The sequence below is a fragment of the Chelonia mydas genome, chromosome 10 (genome assembly GCF_015237465.2).
Source record: "Chelonia mydas isolate rCheMyd1 chromosome 10, rCheMyd1.pri.v2, whole genome shotgun sequence".
In the NCBI taxonomy this organism is placed as follows: domain Eukaryota; kingdom Metazoa; phylum Chordata; order Testudines; family Cheloniidae; genus Chelonia; species Chelonia mydas.
Window position 1 is genome coordinate 43,226,060 of NC_051250.2, and position 15,569 is coordinate 43,241,628.

The 15,569-nt window shown below is 41.8% G+C and overlaps 1 protein-coding gene across 21 annotated transcripts in view; it reads left to right on the plus strand.

The window, feature by feature from the left end:
• The window catches only part of MYO9A (myosin IXA), a 457,919-nt gene that overhangs the window by 190,522 nt on the left and 251,828 nt on the right, over positions 1–15,569 (plus strand). For all 21 annotated transcript variants that reach the window (XM_043524473.1, XM_043524485.1, XM_043524478.1 and 18 more), the window contains 3 exons: positions 2,432–2,526; positions 9,706–9,768; positions 14,539–14,638. In XM_043524473.1, the coding sequence (XP_043380408.1) occupies positions 2,432–2,526; positions 9,706–9,768; positions 14,539–14,638 (258 nt within the window). The remainder of the gene's footprint in view (positions 1–2,431; positions 2,527–9,705; positions 9,769–14,538; positions 14,639–15,569) is intronic.

Here is a 15,569-nt window from a genome sequence, read left to right on the forward strand (position 1 = left end):
TGACAGTGCCAAAAATAGAAACCAGATTTCCGGATTCCCAGTCCAGTGAGCTATCCACTCTAGACCATGTTGCTGTCTCTTTTTGTGTTGCTGTTTGTACTACATCAAGCAAACACTGGTCTACATGTTCTTAGAAAGACAAGAAAAGCTATTCATTAGTAGATTCATGAACTGCTGCAAAGAGAAGTAGAGTGTATTATTGTGTAACTCACTGCCGCTCATAACATTAATTAGACATGCATTTCTCTCCCTCCTCTCTATTATGGTCCTTGTTCAAAGCATCCTTCACTGATTGTTTGGGTAGTGGTATTTGTTTAGCATGCTTCTTAAAATTCAGTTTCTCTTTGGATTTTTCCATCTACACCAGTGAAAAGTATGTTCAGAATCACAATTTTCTTTATTTCAGGTGGGAGTTCTCTTTCTGTCCCAAATTCTAGACTAAAAAAAAAAAATCCCATTGTTTTATTTAGAACTGCAAGGCAGGCTGGATACCGTATAGCTTTTAATACAGTGCTTAAGGTAATGAAAGTTAGGGAATACTGAGTCAACTTGCCATTGAGGCAACGTTTTAAAATCCTGCATTTATAGCTATTCATCACACATTTTTCTTACTAGTTTCAATCATAAACCTTGGCAGAGGATTGTATTGAAGTGATCAGCTCTGAACCAAAAGAGTATTCCTTGAAAATCAAAGCTTATGTTACCAAGTAACCTAAAAAAGTAAATTAGTAGCTTGTTGATTCATGAGATGGAAGTAAAGTTACCTTCTGTGCATTCTCAGATTGGTTGCTTCAGAATTTGGTAGAAAAGGTAGAAAATGTATACAGTGTTTTATTCTTTGAGGCGAAAATGTATGTGGAACTTTCATTTGATCATTTTAAAGGGACTGTATATACAAAATACTGCAGTGGTATCATTTTTGTGTGTCAGGACTGTTTGGAGCAATCTAAGATGACCTTGTGTGTAAAAGGAGGGAGGCGACCTCTCACTCTCTCGCACTCACTCACTTTCATTCTCTCACTCTCACACTGGGTATTTTTCTAAAAGATCTACTCTAGGAATTCTTTTTGGGAAATTCTATGGCTTGTATTATACAGGAGGTCAGACTAGGTGATCACAATGTTCCCTTGTGGCTGTGGAGTCTATGAATCTATGAAACACACACAGTGTGCAAGTGTTCACCAGATCACACATAAAATTGATTCCCATGTATATACTAGCACAACTTGCTATTCTGATGGTTTTCTGTAATTGTAGAACTTTGTTTTAGTGACCTGTGGAAAACTAACATGGATCAAATTGAATTTTAACGTCTTCCATGTGTTCACATTTGAAAAAAAAAATCAGCCAGTTATAACATTAATGAATAAGCCTCATAGCGGACTTACTGGATTTAATACTGCATGTCATAATTGTCATTCATGTTTCTTGCTTCAGTGATTTGATTAGAACCAAAATATATGCAAAAGATAACTGCAGACTTAAGAGGATTATTTTGTTGCAATATGTGATTTTGAGCCAGTACCCGCAGTCAGAGAATTATTTGTTTCTATTTTATTGAGACTCATCCCGCTCCCTCTTGCTTTGAACAGTCATGGTTTAACTCCAGGCTTCGCTTGTCAGGATAATCCTGCATTACTAGAGTCAAGAGGCCAACTCTACTGTTCCCCCTGGCCTAATAACTCAGGAACAGCTGCACTGGTTAGAAACAGCTTTGTTTTCTGATCATATCGGCTGGGGAGTCTTTACTGAACCAGAACTACTCTCGTTAGTATGTATCACCAAATTAATGTTTTAGTAAATATGTCAGTATTTCATGAAAATAGGTGGGAGAGATGCACTAGATGTAGGTGAAGTCCTGTAACGTCAAGCATTTTGCAACCTAAGAGGGAAAATAGAAGCATAACAAAGCTTAACTTTTAAAATCTAGATAGTGATAGATTAGTGTAGACTATTGCTAATGAATTGCGTATGAGTAAAAGTCTATCCAGAAACTGAATTCCTATTTATTCAAAGGGTATTTTAGGAAGCATCCATGCAAACATCTGTGTGTGGACCTTCTAAATGATCTCAGCCAATACTTTTGGTACTGGTCTCTATGGCATTAGGAAAGTAATCCGTTTCATTCTAGCTGAGCGTTGATTTTTCTCACAGCAGAGGTTTATAATGGCATATGATGGTTTTGTTGTATGAAACTGTCATACGGCTCCTTTCTACTTAAGACCTTAAGTTGGATGTAAACATGGTCCTCTGAGAAGTAAGAAGCATTAGATCTATTAAATCATTCAGCCACCTTTCCCCAGGTTTTTATCATCATTTGTGCAATGACAGCCAAGTCCCAAAAGCAAGCCTGTGATGTGCATGTAAGTAGGCTATATGCAGCTTGTATCTTCTGAAACACAACGATAACATCTTCTCTTTATTATGACAGGCTTTTGGAAATGCAAAGACGGCACATAATAACAACTCAAGTCGCTTTGGCAAGTTTATTCAAGTGAATTATCAGGAAACGGGCACTGTGCGAGGGTAAGTGGCAATCAGCAGCAGTTTAGGGTTTTGAACATGGGTGTATTGTATGTAGTGATATTCTTACCTGCACAGCAGGAATGTAAACAGACTGAAAATATCCATACTATATGGCCTACAAGGTTCATTGTCTGCTTTATTTTATATATAATCAGCTTTCTTATTTTACAACTACTTCTGTGGGGATATATGCAGAATTTACCTGTTATGAACAGATGTTTATTGGTAAAGAAGCTTAAGTGTACATTGTCAACAGTGTCCCCTTTTAGCCTCATGACTCTCAGGGATTTAGTCAATGGGAATTGCATGAGTAAACCCCTGTGATGAAAATGTAACCATATTCCTTCTCTTCATTCTTATAAGAAAATGTATTGGTTTGTTTTATCATTCATTTTGTGTACATACTATATCACTGTATTGTTTTGTTTTTGTTTCTCAGCAAAATAATGTCACACTTTATTGCCTGATTTTCAGAGGGGCTGAGAATCCACAGCTCCCACTTACTTCAGAGACCGTTGTGGGCAGTCAACACATCTGAAAGTCAAGTCACTGCTTTCCAACCTTTTTAGGCAATTTTTCACGTCACTCCCAACTTGCTCACCTTCTCTATTATTTATTTTTGTTTTAAACAAGCAGTTCAGCAATAAATCTATTCTTTTAATGTTGAGATTCTTCTATTTTAAAATATCCATTTAAATTAAACCCAGAATCCTTCTCTATTATAATTAGAGGGTTGCAGTGTGAGGAAAAGGACAAATTCCCCCTTTTATTTTGAATAAAGCTAAAAGAAACATGGACACTTCCTTAACTACACCATCAATTTATGTAGCACCTTTTCATGACACCTATTTGCTGTGCATTAGTGGCATCTGTTGATTAAGAGTACAGCTTTGAGAATAGCAATTTCTTCTTTGATAGTCCTTAAGTGTATTCCACATGTGAGAAACACATGTGAACCATGTGACTCAGTCCAGAATTTTTTGCAAGCAGTATCCGTTGGCTCACATATGTGCTGTAGGTCTTCTCATGCTCCAAACCGAGGGCATAAAAGGTGATGTGGGCTGACGCCTCTTTAGTTCCTTCTTACCATTGCATGGTCTGAGTTGGAATCTTTGATGTCCTCAGCTTCTTTCTTACTGCATCATTGCTGTAAGATATTATATATAGTTAATTGTAATAGTTGTAGTAGTTTTTGTAGTTTAGTCTACACAGGCATTTCTTTCCCACACAGAGACACTCCCCACCCCACCAAGAAGTTTGGAATTATGCCCAGGGTCCTGGGGTTCAAAAGCAGTGTTTCCTGCCCTTGCTTCGTTTCAGTGAGTGACAAACATCAACGCTACCTTGAGCCTCATATTTCTACTAAGTACAGCATCTGCCACACTTTCCCACCAGAACTCATGAGTGTCAGGAACTGAGACTCAGAAAACATCTCATGGAGAAGGCGATGAATCCCCAGTCAGACGCGGGCCAGGGACCGCCCCCTATACATAGGTTTCACCAAGCAGGCAGCACCTCTCTGAACTCGAGCTCGGAAACAGAAGCCAAGATGTTAAACCTAAGGAGAAGTCTTCACATGAGAGAAAACGGCACTTTCATAGACATAAGGACAAGCCATCTTCATCTAAAACTGCCCCAAAGAGAATGGATCCCTCCCTGATCCCGTTAAAGTTGGGAGAGCTAGCGCACATGGACTTAGGCCCAAGTACATTTTCTGACAGGAGAAGGAGGCATGCAAGGGTATGTTTGACTGTTCTGACAGTGGCTCTGATGGTGAAGGTTTGGGATAAACCGCTCTTGGTGCTCCCATCCACTTCCAGAGCTGATGCAGTCCTAGTAGTGACACCCATGGGGCAAGCTTATTGTCACAATGACCAGGGAAGCTCTGGTTCCAACAGCTCTGCCAATGGACTCTCCTGGTATCCCAGAGTCATCAGAGTGTTACCTCTCACCAGAGGACATCTTTGCTCTTATCTGCATTCACCACTCCTATCAGGACCATCTCTATTCCAGTACATGGCTATACCAGAGAAAGAGACTATCCTGACAAGGCAGGGTCTTTTTCCTGTCCCACCTGCCAGCCTTGACGTGCAACCATCAGTACTATCAGTTCTCTACGAGATAAGGTATCCGTCTTTCTCTTTGGATGAGTCTGAGGCCTCTCAGGAGTCTCTGTGGCATTGGATGGAGGTGGCATGAGTCAGGTGTCCCCAAAGATCAGGGTTCTGACCTCCCACCATATATGATTGCCCAAGAGAGAGGTAGTACCCTATGCCATGTGGTCCTCCTCTGCCATTTGATCCTTCAAACTGACAACATTGGGGGCCATGGGAACCCTACACTAGACACCTGGAATCAGTTCAGGAGTCCTATTTGCCATTGCCCAGACACCCACAATCAGCCCCATCAGAATATTCAGAAGTGGAAGATGAACTGATTCTGACAGTTTCAAGAGCCAAGCTCATTGTCTTCACTGGGTGAGGTGGTTACTCCACGTTCTCAGTCTCCATCAGATGACTTTAAATAATATCAAGAGCTTGTGCACAGGTGAGTTCAGAGCTACAGATTCAGCTTGAGGAACTCCAGGAGCCTCAGCACAGTTTACTAGACATTTTACAGTCTTCCGGTCCCATTGGAGTGGCCCTCCCCATTCATGAGGCCAGCATGGACCCAGCAAAAACAGTTTGGCACACTCTTGCTTCTTGTGCTCCCACCCCTAAGAGGGCTGAGAAGTGCTGCTTTGTTTCATCCGGGGGGAGGAGGGGAGGAGAGGAGGGTTCTCTCATCCACCGCCGAACTCTTGGTGGTGAAGGTGGCCACAGCATGGTCCAAGCAACAGGACCTAAAGGCTACTTCCATAAAGGTTGAGTTGCTTGTGTCCTTTTAGGGGAAAAAGGTCTCCTCTTCCACCTCCCTTCAGTTCAGGATTTCAAATTATCCTGCCTTCTTGGCCAAATAAGATTTTACTAATAAGATTTTGGAATTTAAGGACAAGCTCCCTGAGGTGGATAGGGCCCCTTCCAGGCCTTAGATTAGGATGAGGGCAGATTAGTGCCCAAAACTTTCCTCCAAGCTGCGGTGGACGTGGCAGATACTATGTCTAGGGGGGTTATTTCCATTATTATGGGGACAAATTCGTGATTATAACCCTTCCTTTGTCTTCCCTTCCTATTTGATGACTCTGTTTACTGCTTTAATGCAAATTAAGCAAAGCACACATTCCTTTGTTTAGGACAGACCTGTTTGCCAGCTTTTGCTTGCACAGGGCTGGGAGGTTTGGAACATGTGTTATAAGATTTCCCTGTATGGTGTTATTAATTTCACATACAATGTTGTCTCATGCATTTTACTGGGACAATACCAACCAGAAAATTAAGAATTTTCAAATGATACCTTAGAAGGCATACTTTGTATAAAGGTTATTACAATAGTGTGTAGGATATGACTGCAGGGGTGTATTCTGTCACAAGGGATGATGTTGGACTCGACTATAGCAGGAATGTATCTACTTTTCAAGGGGTTTCAGGCCATGAGCACGCTCATACATCAGACCCAGGACGTTAAACAAAACTTTCCTTTCCCTCCTCAAACACACGGCACACATGATGCTGTTTGTCAGGCTTCATCTTTGCTGCCTACAGACTGACTTTTCTCTGTGTGCTCACCAGAGAAAGGCAACATAAATTGCAAAGCCATTCCACCAAAGTTTTAGATCCTTTCCCCTGGTGGACAAAACTGGAGAATGGTTCAGGTAGGGATCCCTTTCCTAATACTGACGCCTGATGCAACCATTGTTACCCTCTTGGTTTGGGGCACTCACATGACGGTGATCATATGGCACAAGGTGTCTGGAGTCCAGAATACATGTCAATTTACCAGAACTCAGGGCGGTCCCTTGAGTCTGCGATGCCTTCCTCCGACTCATCCAATCCAGTTGTGTCCAAATAATGTCGGACAACACGACAATGGTGTTTTATATAAACAAGCGGAGGGGAGCAAGATCTCTCCCTTTTTGCATAAGGTAGTTGCCCTCTGCAGTTGGTGCATCAGCCATCACATAACCCTATCAGCAGCATATTTACGAGGGGTGCAGAACTACCTAGCTGACAGCCTGAGCAGACATTTTGCCATGAATTATGAATAGGAGGTTCATAATTTGGTTTTCAACAATATCTTCCCCCAATGGGGAATGTCTTGTGGGAGAAAAGGAGACTTCCTCTGTGCTGCTACAGAGCAGCCTTGGTCAAGGTCTCAGTGGTAGATGCCTCTCCTAATGTCATGGAAGAATCACCTGGGGTATGTCTTCCCTCCCAACCCATTAGTACTACAAGTTCTATGGAAGATCCACCAAGACAGAGCTCAGGTCATCCTGATAGTACTCAACTGTTCTGGTTTATGGATCTGCTGAAGCTCTCAGTTCACCCACCCATGAACATCCCCACATTACCTGGAAGGTTCAAGCACCTCGCTCTGGGCCGCTGCAACTCAGGGCCTGGTATTTGAATGGACATCAGAAATAGAGCACTTATGTTCTTAAAGGTGCAATTCATCCTTAACCAAAGCAGAAGAGACTCTACGAGAAGCTGTTACTCAGCAAAATAGAAGCATTTCTCCTGTTTGGCTCACCTATTCAATTTGTATCCAAAATCTGCCAGGATCCCTGCTATTTTAGAATATCTACTTACCCTTAAATCACTGGGTCTTGCGCTCAGTTCTCTGTGAGTACGTTTAGCAGTGGTCAGTGGTTTCCATCCTCTGGTGGATAACCGTACAATATTCACTCATCCTGTCACAACTAGATTAATGAAGGGGATTCTCATATACTTTCCATCATTGGTGAAGATTGCACCTCATTGGGACCTCAATTTTGTTTTATCATTGCTCACTAACCTCTTCCCCTTTAAGCCTGGACCCATGTGCTCTGGCCCATTTGTCCAGGAAGGTGGCCTTTCTAATAGCCACAACGTCAGTCAGAAGAGTCAGTAAGCTCTGAGCACTCGTGGCAGACTCACCGTATACTACCCTCTATAAAGAAAAGGTCTCATTACGACCCCACCCTAGATTTGTTCCTAAAATAGTTTGAGTTTCAAATGAGTCAAGTAATCCACCTACCAGTATTTTTTCCTTAGATGAAGAGAAATGGCCGTATTCTCTAGACTTCCAAAGGGCTAAGCCTTTTATCTACAAAGAACAAAGTACGTTAGTAAGACACCTAAACTATTTCCATAGCAGAGCAATCAAGGGATCAGGATATATTGGTACAGAGACTTTCAAAATGAATCTTGGATTGTATTGCCCTTTGTTACCAATTAGCTCATCTTCCCTCTCCGGAGTATGTGTGTGAGCTCATTCAACTAGAGGGCAAACTTCTTCCGCTGCCTCGCTAAGACATGTACTCAACCTAAAGATACTTAGGGCAGCTACTTGGAGGTCTTTGCATATCTTCATGCTCTGGTGTAGTCAACAGCAACTGATACAGCTGTGGGGACAGCAGTACTACATTCAGCTGTCACGTCTGTGTCCACCCTATGTCTGATTACTGCTTGTTAATCTCCCACATGCAGAATATGCATGGGATTATCTCTCAAAGAAAAAATTGAGGTTGCTTACCTGTAACTGAAGGGTTCTTTGAGGTATATGGTCCCTATCTGTATTCCACTATCCACCCTCTGCCCTCTCTGCTGGGGATTGTTAGAACTGAGGTAAGAATGGGAAACTGGAAAGATGTCAGTCCGCACCACCGCTTATGCCCTTTGCTCAGAGCATGAGAGCTATGACGTGTGTGCAGGCCAATGGACACTGTGAAAAATTCCGGACTCAGGCACATGGTGTGCATGTGTATCCTATGTGTGGACTACAGATAGGGACCACACTAGGGTGACCAGACAGCAAGTGTGAAAAATCGGGATGGGGGTGGGAGGTAATAGGTGCCTATAGAAGAAAATGCCACAAATATCGGGACTGTCCCTATAAAATAGGGACATCTGGTCACCCTAGACCACACATCTTCAAGAACCTCCAGTTATAGGTAAGTAACCCCCATTTTTAGTATAATCCAACTACAAAAAAGTAGGAGGAAACCTCTTGCTTCCCTTAGAAATTGTACTTCTCTGTCTCTGGCCATCTGGTATATTACGTTTCTACACTTCGTTGTAAGCTCCTTGGGTGCCGCCCCAAGCACAGTAATAGTGTTTGAAAAAATAATTAGCTGCCTCTGTTGTAGTATGAAATATTGTTTTTCCATGAACCTCTCTCAAATGTTTTGGTATAATTTCCTAACTCTGTTTAAAAAAAATAGATATAATAGATATCTAGAGCCAAGCTTTCAGAACCTGTGCAAAATTTGTGTCTGTCTTATACATGCTGTTTGTTTATCAATCATGTTTATTATGGTGGTGCCTAAGAGCCACCCAACAATGGGCACCTATTGTGTAGCCACTGTACAACCACAGTAGTATAGCCCTGCCTCAGAGATTACAATTTCTGATGTTTCTAATTGCATTTACACATGTACATTTGATGTGCAAACAACTTGCACACAGTTCTGAAAATCACTGTCCGATATTTGGTTAAAGAATCGCATATGTTTAATTGCCAAAACAAGAAGAGCTTGTAAACTTGAGAGGCTTAGTAGCAAGATATTTAGCACCAACAGAAGACCCCTATTCAGCAAAATACTTGAATATATACTTAGATGTGAATGACTGGAGAGTGACCATAATATAGGAGGGCTTTAAAATGTAAACCTGAACTTGCAATGAAATCTCGATGGGCAGATCACAGCATCCATATGGATTTCATTGCGGGATCAGGACCTAAATGGGCTCTGATCTCAGTTTGGGATGTAGAGGGTTAGTCAGTCAATTTTATCTTGCTGAATTTAGGTTTAATAGGTATCTTAGATTCTTTAGTTTCTGTCAAGGTTTCCCTGTACACTCCTTGCCCATAGGTTAACTCATCAGAGATTTTGTATAGATGTTAGTTCTGGCTTCATATCACACTAAACCCTCAAAAGTCAAACATAATTTTGGGCTTGTTCTGCCTAGGAGGAAATTTATATAACTAAATGAAACAAGAATGAAATATAAATGTATCTTTTCTGTATAGTAAAAAAATCACAATAAAGTTCTCCATTTAAGCTGAACATTGGATGAATGACTAATTTTTTTTTTCTTCCAGAGCTTATGTTGAAAAGTATTTACTGGAGAAATCCAGGCTAGTCTATCAGGAACACAATGAACGGTAGGAGCCTGTTTTTTACTTATGTATATCCGTATATTTTTAATGATATATTTATTCGGTGCATGACAGTTTTAATATCCTATTTTCACTGGACTCTAGGATATCAGTTTCACCATTCTAAGTATGTATTGCTAATCAAGTTGCAGGCAAGCTACTTAGGGCTTATCTACACAGTGACATTCAGGAAAGTTAATTTGTAAAACGTGAATTAGTTAAACTGCATTAAACCCCTGCGTGAACACTCATTCAGAATTAAAATGGCCTTAATTCAGTTAAGCTAAGGGCTTGTCTACACTTGAAATTCTACAGTGGCACAGCTGCAGTACTGCAGTTGCACTGCTGTAGTATGTAGACACTCACTACAGCGATTGGTGGGGTTCTCCTATTCGCGTAGGACAGGTAATCCACCTCCCCAAGTGGCAGCTGCTAGGTCAACTGGAGAATTCTTTGGTTGACATAGCCCTATCTACATTGAGGGTTAGGTCAGCTTAACTGTCTTGCTTAGAGGTGTGGATTTTTCACAGCCTGAGTCGACCTAACTTTTGAGTGTAGACCTGGCCAAACCTGTTTTGCAGTATTTGTTTGATAGCAAATTTCATTTGGGGAGTGAAATCTAGAAGGGAGGAAAATCCAGCTCTCCATTTCATCCTTACAGTCCCTGTGTTATATTTTCCACTGTCTTTGTGACTAATGGATAAATCAAATGTTATAGCATGGTTATTATGTGACTTCTGATTTATTTGTAATCTATTTAAAACTTAATTTTGGGGCATGGGCTGTCTTTTTGCTCTTTGAGCAGCACCTTGCATAATGGACTAGGGCTCCAAGCCACAATGGTGATACTAATAATAATGAAAATGATTTATTTTGCCTACTTATGGCCTTTTATTTCCCTATTGCAGACTTCTCTTTTAATTTCAGTGATTAATTATTTCCTCTATTTTAAACAAATTTTCCACTGTCTCATAGTTTATTCCAAAAAACAAATAAAAAAAACTACAAACCCCACATGGCCCTTATTAGGGGATAGAGAAAGTCAAACATTATCTTCTATTGATTATGTCAACTACTGGCACTTTCTTCTGTGTTGCTCTTTGAGGGTATGTCTACAGTGCAATAAAACATCCATGGCTGGCCCGTATCAGCTGAGTTGGGCTCCAGGGCTATAAAATTGCTGTGTAGAAGTTCGGGCTTGGACTGGAGCCCTGGCTGTGGGACCCTCCTGCCTTGCGGAATCCCAGAGCCTAGCTCCAGCCAGCTCCCAAACGTCAATATTGCAGTTTTATAGCCCCACAGCCCAACCCTCTTGAGTCTGAGTCAGCTGACAAGGTCCAGCTAAGAGTGTTTTATTGCAGTGTGGACATAACTTGAGACTGTTGTTCTTGTACAGTTTTACATTAATTGCTACGTGTCCTTTGGTGTAATAGATAAGACGCTCTTGGTGCTAAAATTATCCTATTAAGTTAGATGAAGGGGGAAACCTAAATAGTTTTGCAGTCTGAGTCTCATCCATGTGGAATTGGTACATCCATTGTTATAATGCTAATGTACTGCTCTCAAGGTTAAATTGCATGCACACTGAAACTTGAAAAATGTAATCGAGGTTGTTATGACTTCATCTTTTTCCCCCTCAGGAAAACTTTTGATAAGACTCCTGAAGAGCAGAATTCTTAATTTTAGAAATAGTACTGTGCTGTCAATACTCTTCTGTTGTGAAGTCATGCTTAAGTAAAAGTAATTGTCATCTTAGCCATTTCAGTTCTTTTAACATTAATAGTGTATTTCAAGCATTTAGGATGTGTTTGATATCAAAGTGAAATAAGAGGATTTCAAATCCCCTTCTGCAGAGCCAGAGTGGCAGAGTTCTTGCCTTGTTTACCACTTTGTAAGGAAGAATGTTGACAATTTGGGGTCTCACCTAATGTATTACTATTACACATGTTCCTAAGCTCTTTCATAAATTTATTCTTGGACAATGAGTGTACTAAGTGGGACGAAGGGTCTAATTCTCTGTTACTCTGAGCTTTGTGCCATCATTAATATCAGTGTGAAGTGGTGTAAACTGTTCTGATTTAGTAGCTTTTTTTCACTCACTTTATGTTCACTTTGTACTGGTGTAAATGACTACACATGGTGCAAGGCAACAATCAGGCAGAAGGTTTTCCCTTTTCTCCTTCATAGCCTCCTTTTATAAGGGACTTCACTAGGTGTATGACAGATATCCTTTATATGTATCCAAGCATGAAAACATGCCTCGTGCAACACATTCTGAAGATGGTAAGTTTCAGCTGCATCCTAATTTCCGGCAGAAGCTGGCTCCACAATCCTGGACCCTCCACCAAGAAGGTTCTGCCCTGGTTGTGGAGAGATACTTCCTAAGTGCTCTCTGTCAGTCTCTCCATTGAATGTTGCTGCTGTTGCAAGGTTTAGAGTTTAGAGATCTCTGTTGGATAAGGACTCCCTAAAACCCCTAAAGGGGTGATATCTGGCCACCCATTCTTGGAATAGTTTCTTAGCCATTGCTGCTAACTTGAAGGCCAAGTCCAGGTATAATGTAGAGGACTCCAAGTTTGTGCACTCCCTTGACTAATGGGGTGGTGTTGCTCTCATTTGATTGGGGTAATTACACATTCTACCAGTTCTGCAAAGTGTTTGTCTGTCAACTAGTATGGTCTCTGCTTTGTGAGCTAGTTCCTTTTCTCTCATATCTCTTTCATGCAAGTACTGGGACATCTGAGATACTATACTAATTATACCAAGTGAAAAAGAGGCATAGAGGAGGGGCTCATCAGTATATTAGTGGCATCTTCGCTCATAGAGCCCTTTGACATCTTTCAATCTCTCATATGCTGAACAAAAGCAATGACTGCAATGACATTCTCAGTCTGGTGAAACTCTGCAGCAGAGGATCCTGAAGAGGGTGAGCTGCTCATCACCTCTTTAAGATCTCAGAGGAAAAAGGGCAAGTTAATACAATTCTGATACACAGTTCATACACCAGCCCAAGTTCATACTGGCAAGAAAGTCATACCTTCTTGCTGGAATCAAGGCAGAACATTTAGGTTCCCAAGACTTCCTTGTACATAACAGATAAGCACCGAAACCACTTAGTAATTTTCCTCCATTTTGCAGCTCACTCTCCTGTCAAAGACTGAAGACTAAATCTTTCTAAAATAAATTAGAAGTTCTACAGGTCGTCTTGTTGTTCATTTAGAATGCATCTTGTCAGGTCACCCATTTTTGTTCCCAGACTCTCTTCTGGTCTGTAGTAGCCAGTAGAAATCTATGGCTCTGAACTTGGCAAGAGTATAGAGATGTCAGGGTTCATCTAGCACTAGACTGTCTTTGGTAGTCAAAAATTATTTGGGGAGGTCTGCGAACAGTTTCCAAGAAATCTTGAACCTTAGTTATTCCTCAGTGGAAGTGCATGGGCAGCAAAAAAAAAAAAAAAAAAAAAAAAAAAAAAAGAGGAATGCTTTCTAAGCAAAGTGGGTCATTCTGCTGCCAGACGCAAGATTGCCAAGAAGGTCCAAAGGGCTACCAGGCTGAAGCACTTAGCCCAAACCCAAAACTCATAAGGGTGGTGAAGTCATACTGTGTAAGAGTAAAGCTACGTTTATGTCACGGAATTTGTGACTTCCACAGACCTCTGTGACATTTTTGGCTTCAGCCCCTGGCCGCCAGTGGGGCCCCAACAGGTTTCCAACAATGGGTGACAGCCTCCTCAGGGGGCCCCCTGCAGGGTTCCAGCAACAGCCTCCCGAGGGGGCCCTCCTCAGAGTTCCAATGACGGGTGACAGCCTCACGGGGGGTGTCGGGCAAGCAACTGGGGTGTCCTGTTTTCTCTTTGGGAAATATGGTCATCCTGAAGTTCCCAGCTGGCATGGGCGGAGGGGTGGCCCCCCCTGCAGCTTCTAGCCACCATGGTGGCAGAGGAAACCATGGAGCCACAGCAGCAAAAGTCACAGATAGGTCACGGCTTCCGTGAATTTTTGTTTACTGGCCAGAATTTTTGTTTGCTGTCTGACTTTTACTAAAAATAACCATGACAAAATCTTAGCCTTAGCTGAGAGTAAGATATGTGTGGATAAGAAATTCCTTTAAGTCTATATCCTTTGCTTTACCACCGGGTTGTCCCAGAAGGGGTTAATTAGAAAACCAGAGCTACTGGAGCCAGGTGGGAGGAGGGGGTGTAGAGTAGTGAGCAGTGGGCAGAGCCTTGGGGGGAAGAGGCTGGCTGGGGGCGGGGCCTTGGGGTGGAGGTTTAAGAGGTTTAAGAGGACAAGTGGTGGCTGGGTCTCAGGACAGAATGAGGGCGGAGTGGAGGGCACGGCCACGGTCGGGGGGCGGGCCCTTTCTGAGTGTGGGCCCGGCACCATTGACGCCATTGTAAACCCGGTACTGGACACAGATGTGATTGTGCCACTGCCTGCTTCCCAGGGGGACCTGAGTACAGATTGGGTGTTTGCACACACATTAGCCAACTATACATTGAACTGGCCATTTGCACATGCTCTTGGTATTAATGGCTGGAATGTTAAAAGTCAGCTAAAGAAGTGAGGTGCCCTAATCTCATTTGAAAGTCAGTGGATATTGGGTACCTACTACCCTTTATGCCTTTGAAAATCCCGGTCTCAATTTGTATGCTCAATTGCATGTGCAGCTGCAGTTCCACAACTTTGAAAATCAGGTTCTTAGTGTGAACACAGAAGTATATGTACAATGCTGATATTGATTTTCAAGTTTAACATAATTTTTATTTGTTACCAGGAACTACCATGTATTTTATTACCTTCTGGCAGGAGCAAGTGAGGAAGAAAGATCAGCATTCCATCTTAAACAACCCGAGGAGTATCATTACCTCAATCAGGTGGGAATAAACAGGCAGCTTTGGGGATGTGACAGCGTTTTATAAAAAGGGGTTGCAGAATGTATTTATCTCTAGAATGCTGGACCGTTCTTTCCTGATGACATACTTCTTCTCTATTGATTTGACTTAATGCTAATAAAGAAAATAAGCTGAGTGGTGAAATTTATTGTCTGTGGCCTTTGCATTCAGGGTTTCATGATGAAAAATTCATCAGTGTTGGCACTTCAGCTATTGAGAAGGGCAATGATTTTGATGCTATTTGAAAGCTTAAGTGGAGTACAGAAGAATAAAAATATAAGCCATTGTTAATAATTAATATCTGTCTTCTACCTAGGTCTGTTTAGATAGAGATGTGTCCACTTGTTAGCTGTGGGCCTGTAGGATATAACAGCTTGCATGATGATGTCATAATTCTCTAGCTTTATGGATTGGCTGCCTGATAGCATGACTTTTGTACTTTAACAATGTAACAAGCCTAATATAAACAAAATGTAGAAACCATCAACCAGTGAGATATTTCTGTGGGACTGTTCAGTTTGCATTGCAGAAAATTTATGAAGCTTTGTTGTAGAAATGTTGTGCCCACTGCAACATTTATGTGAGCGGGTCTTTGTCCAGCAAGCTGGCCTCCCTTACAGCAGGTAGGGAGAAGGGGAAAAGTTTACAGGGATAAGCAGGAAGCAGTTCAAGCTAGGTCAGGACAAAGTCAACGCATAGCCCTGTAGGGGTTCTTTTTACCAGGTCTGTGCACAGTTCTCCTCTGCCATTAATGTACGTTAAGAGGAAAAAGGTATTAGCTCCAATAAATGTTAATGGGATTTGGACATGTGGAACCCTTTGTGACGGGTTGGACCCCTTGGGAAGCCACCTGATGTCCTGAGATACCACTGAGTCTACCTTTTCTGCCAGCATGGGCCCCCTTTAATCTATC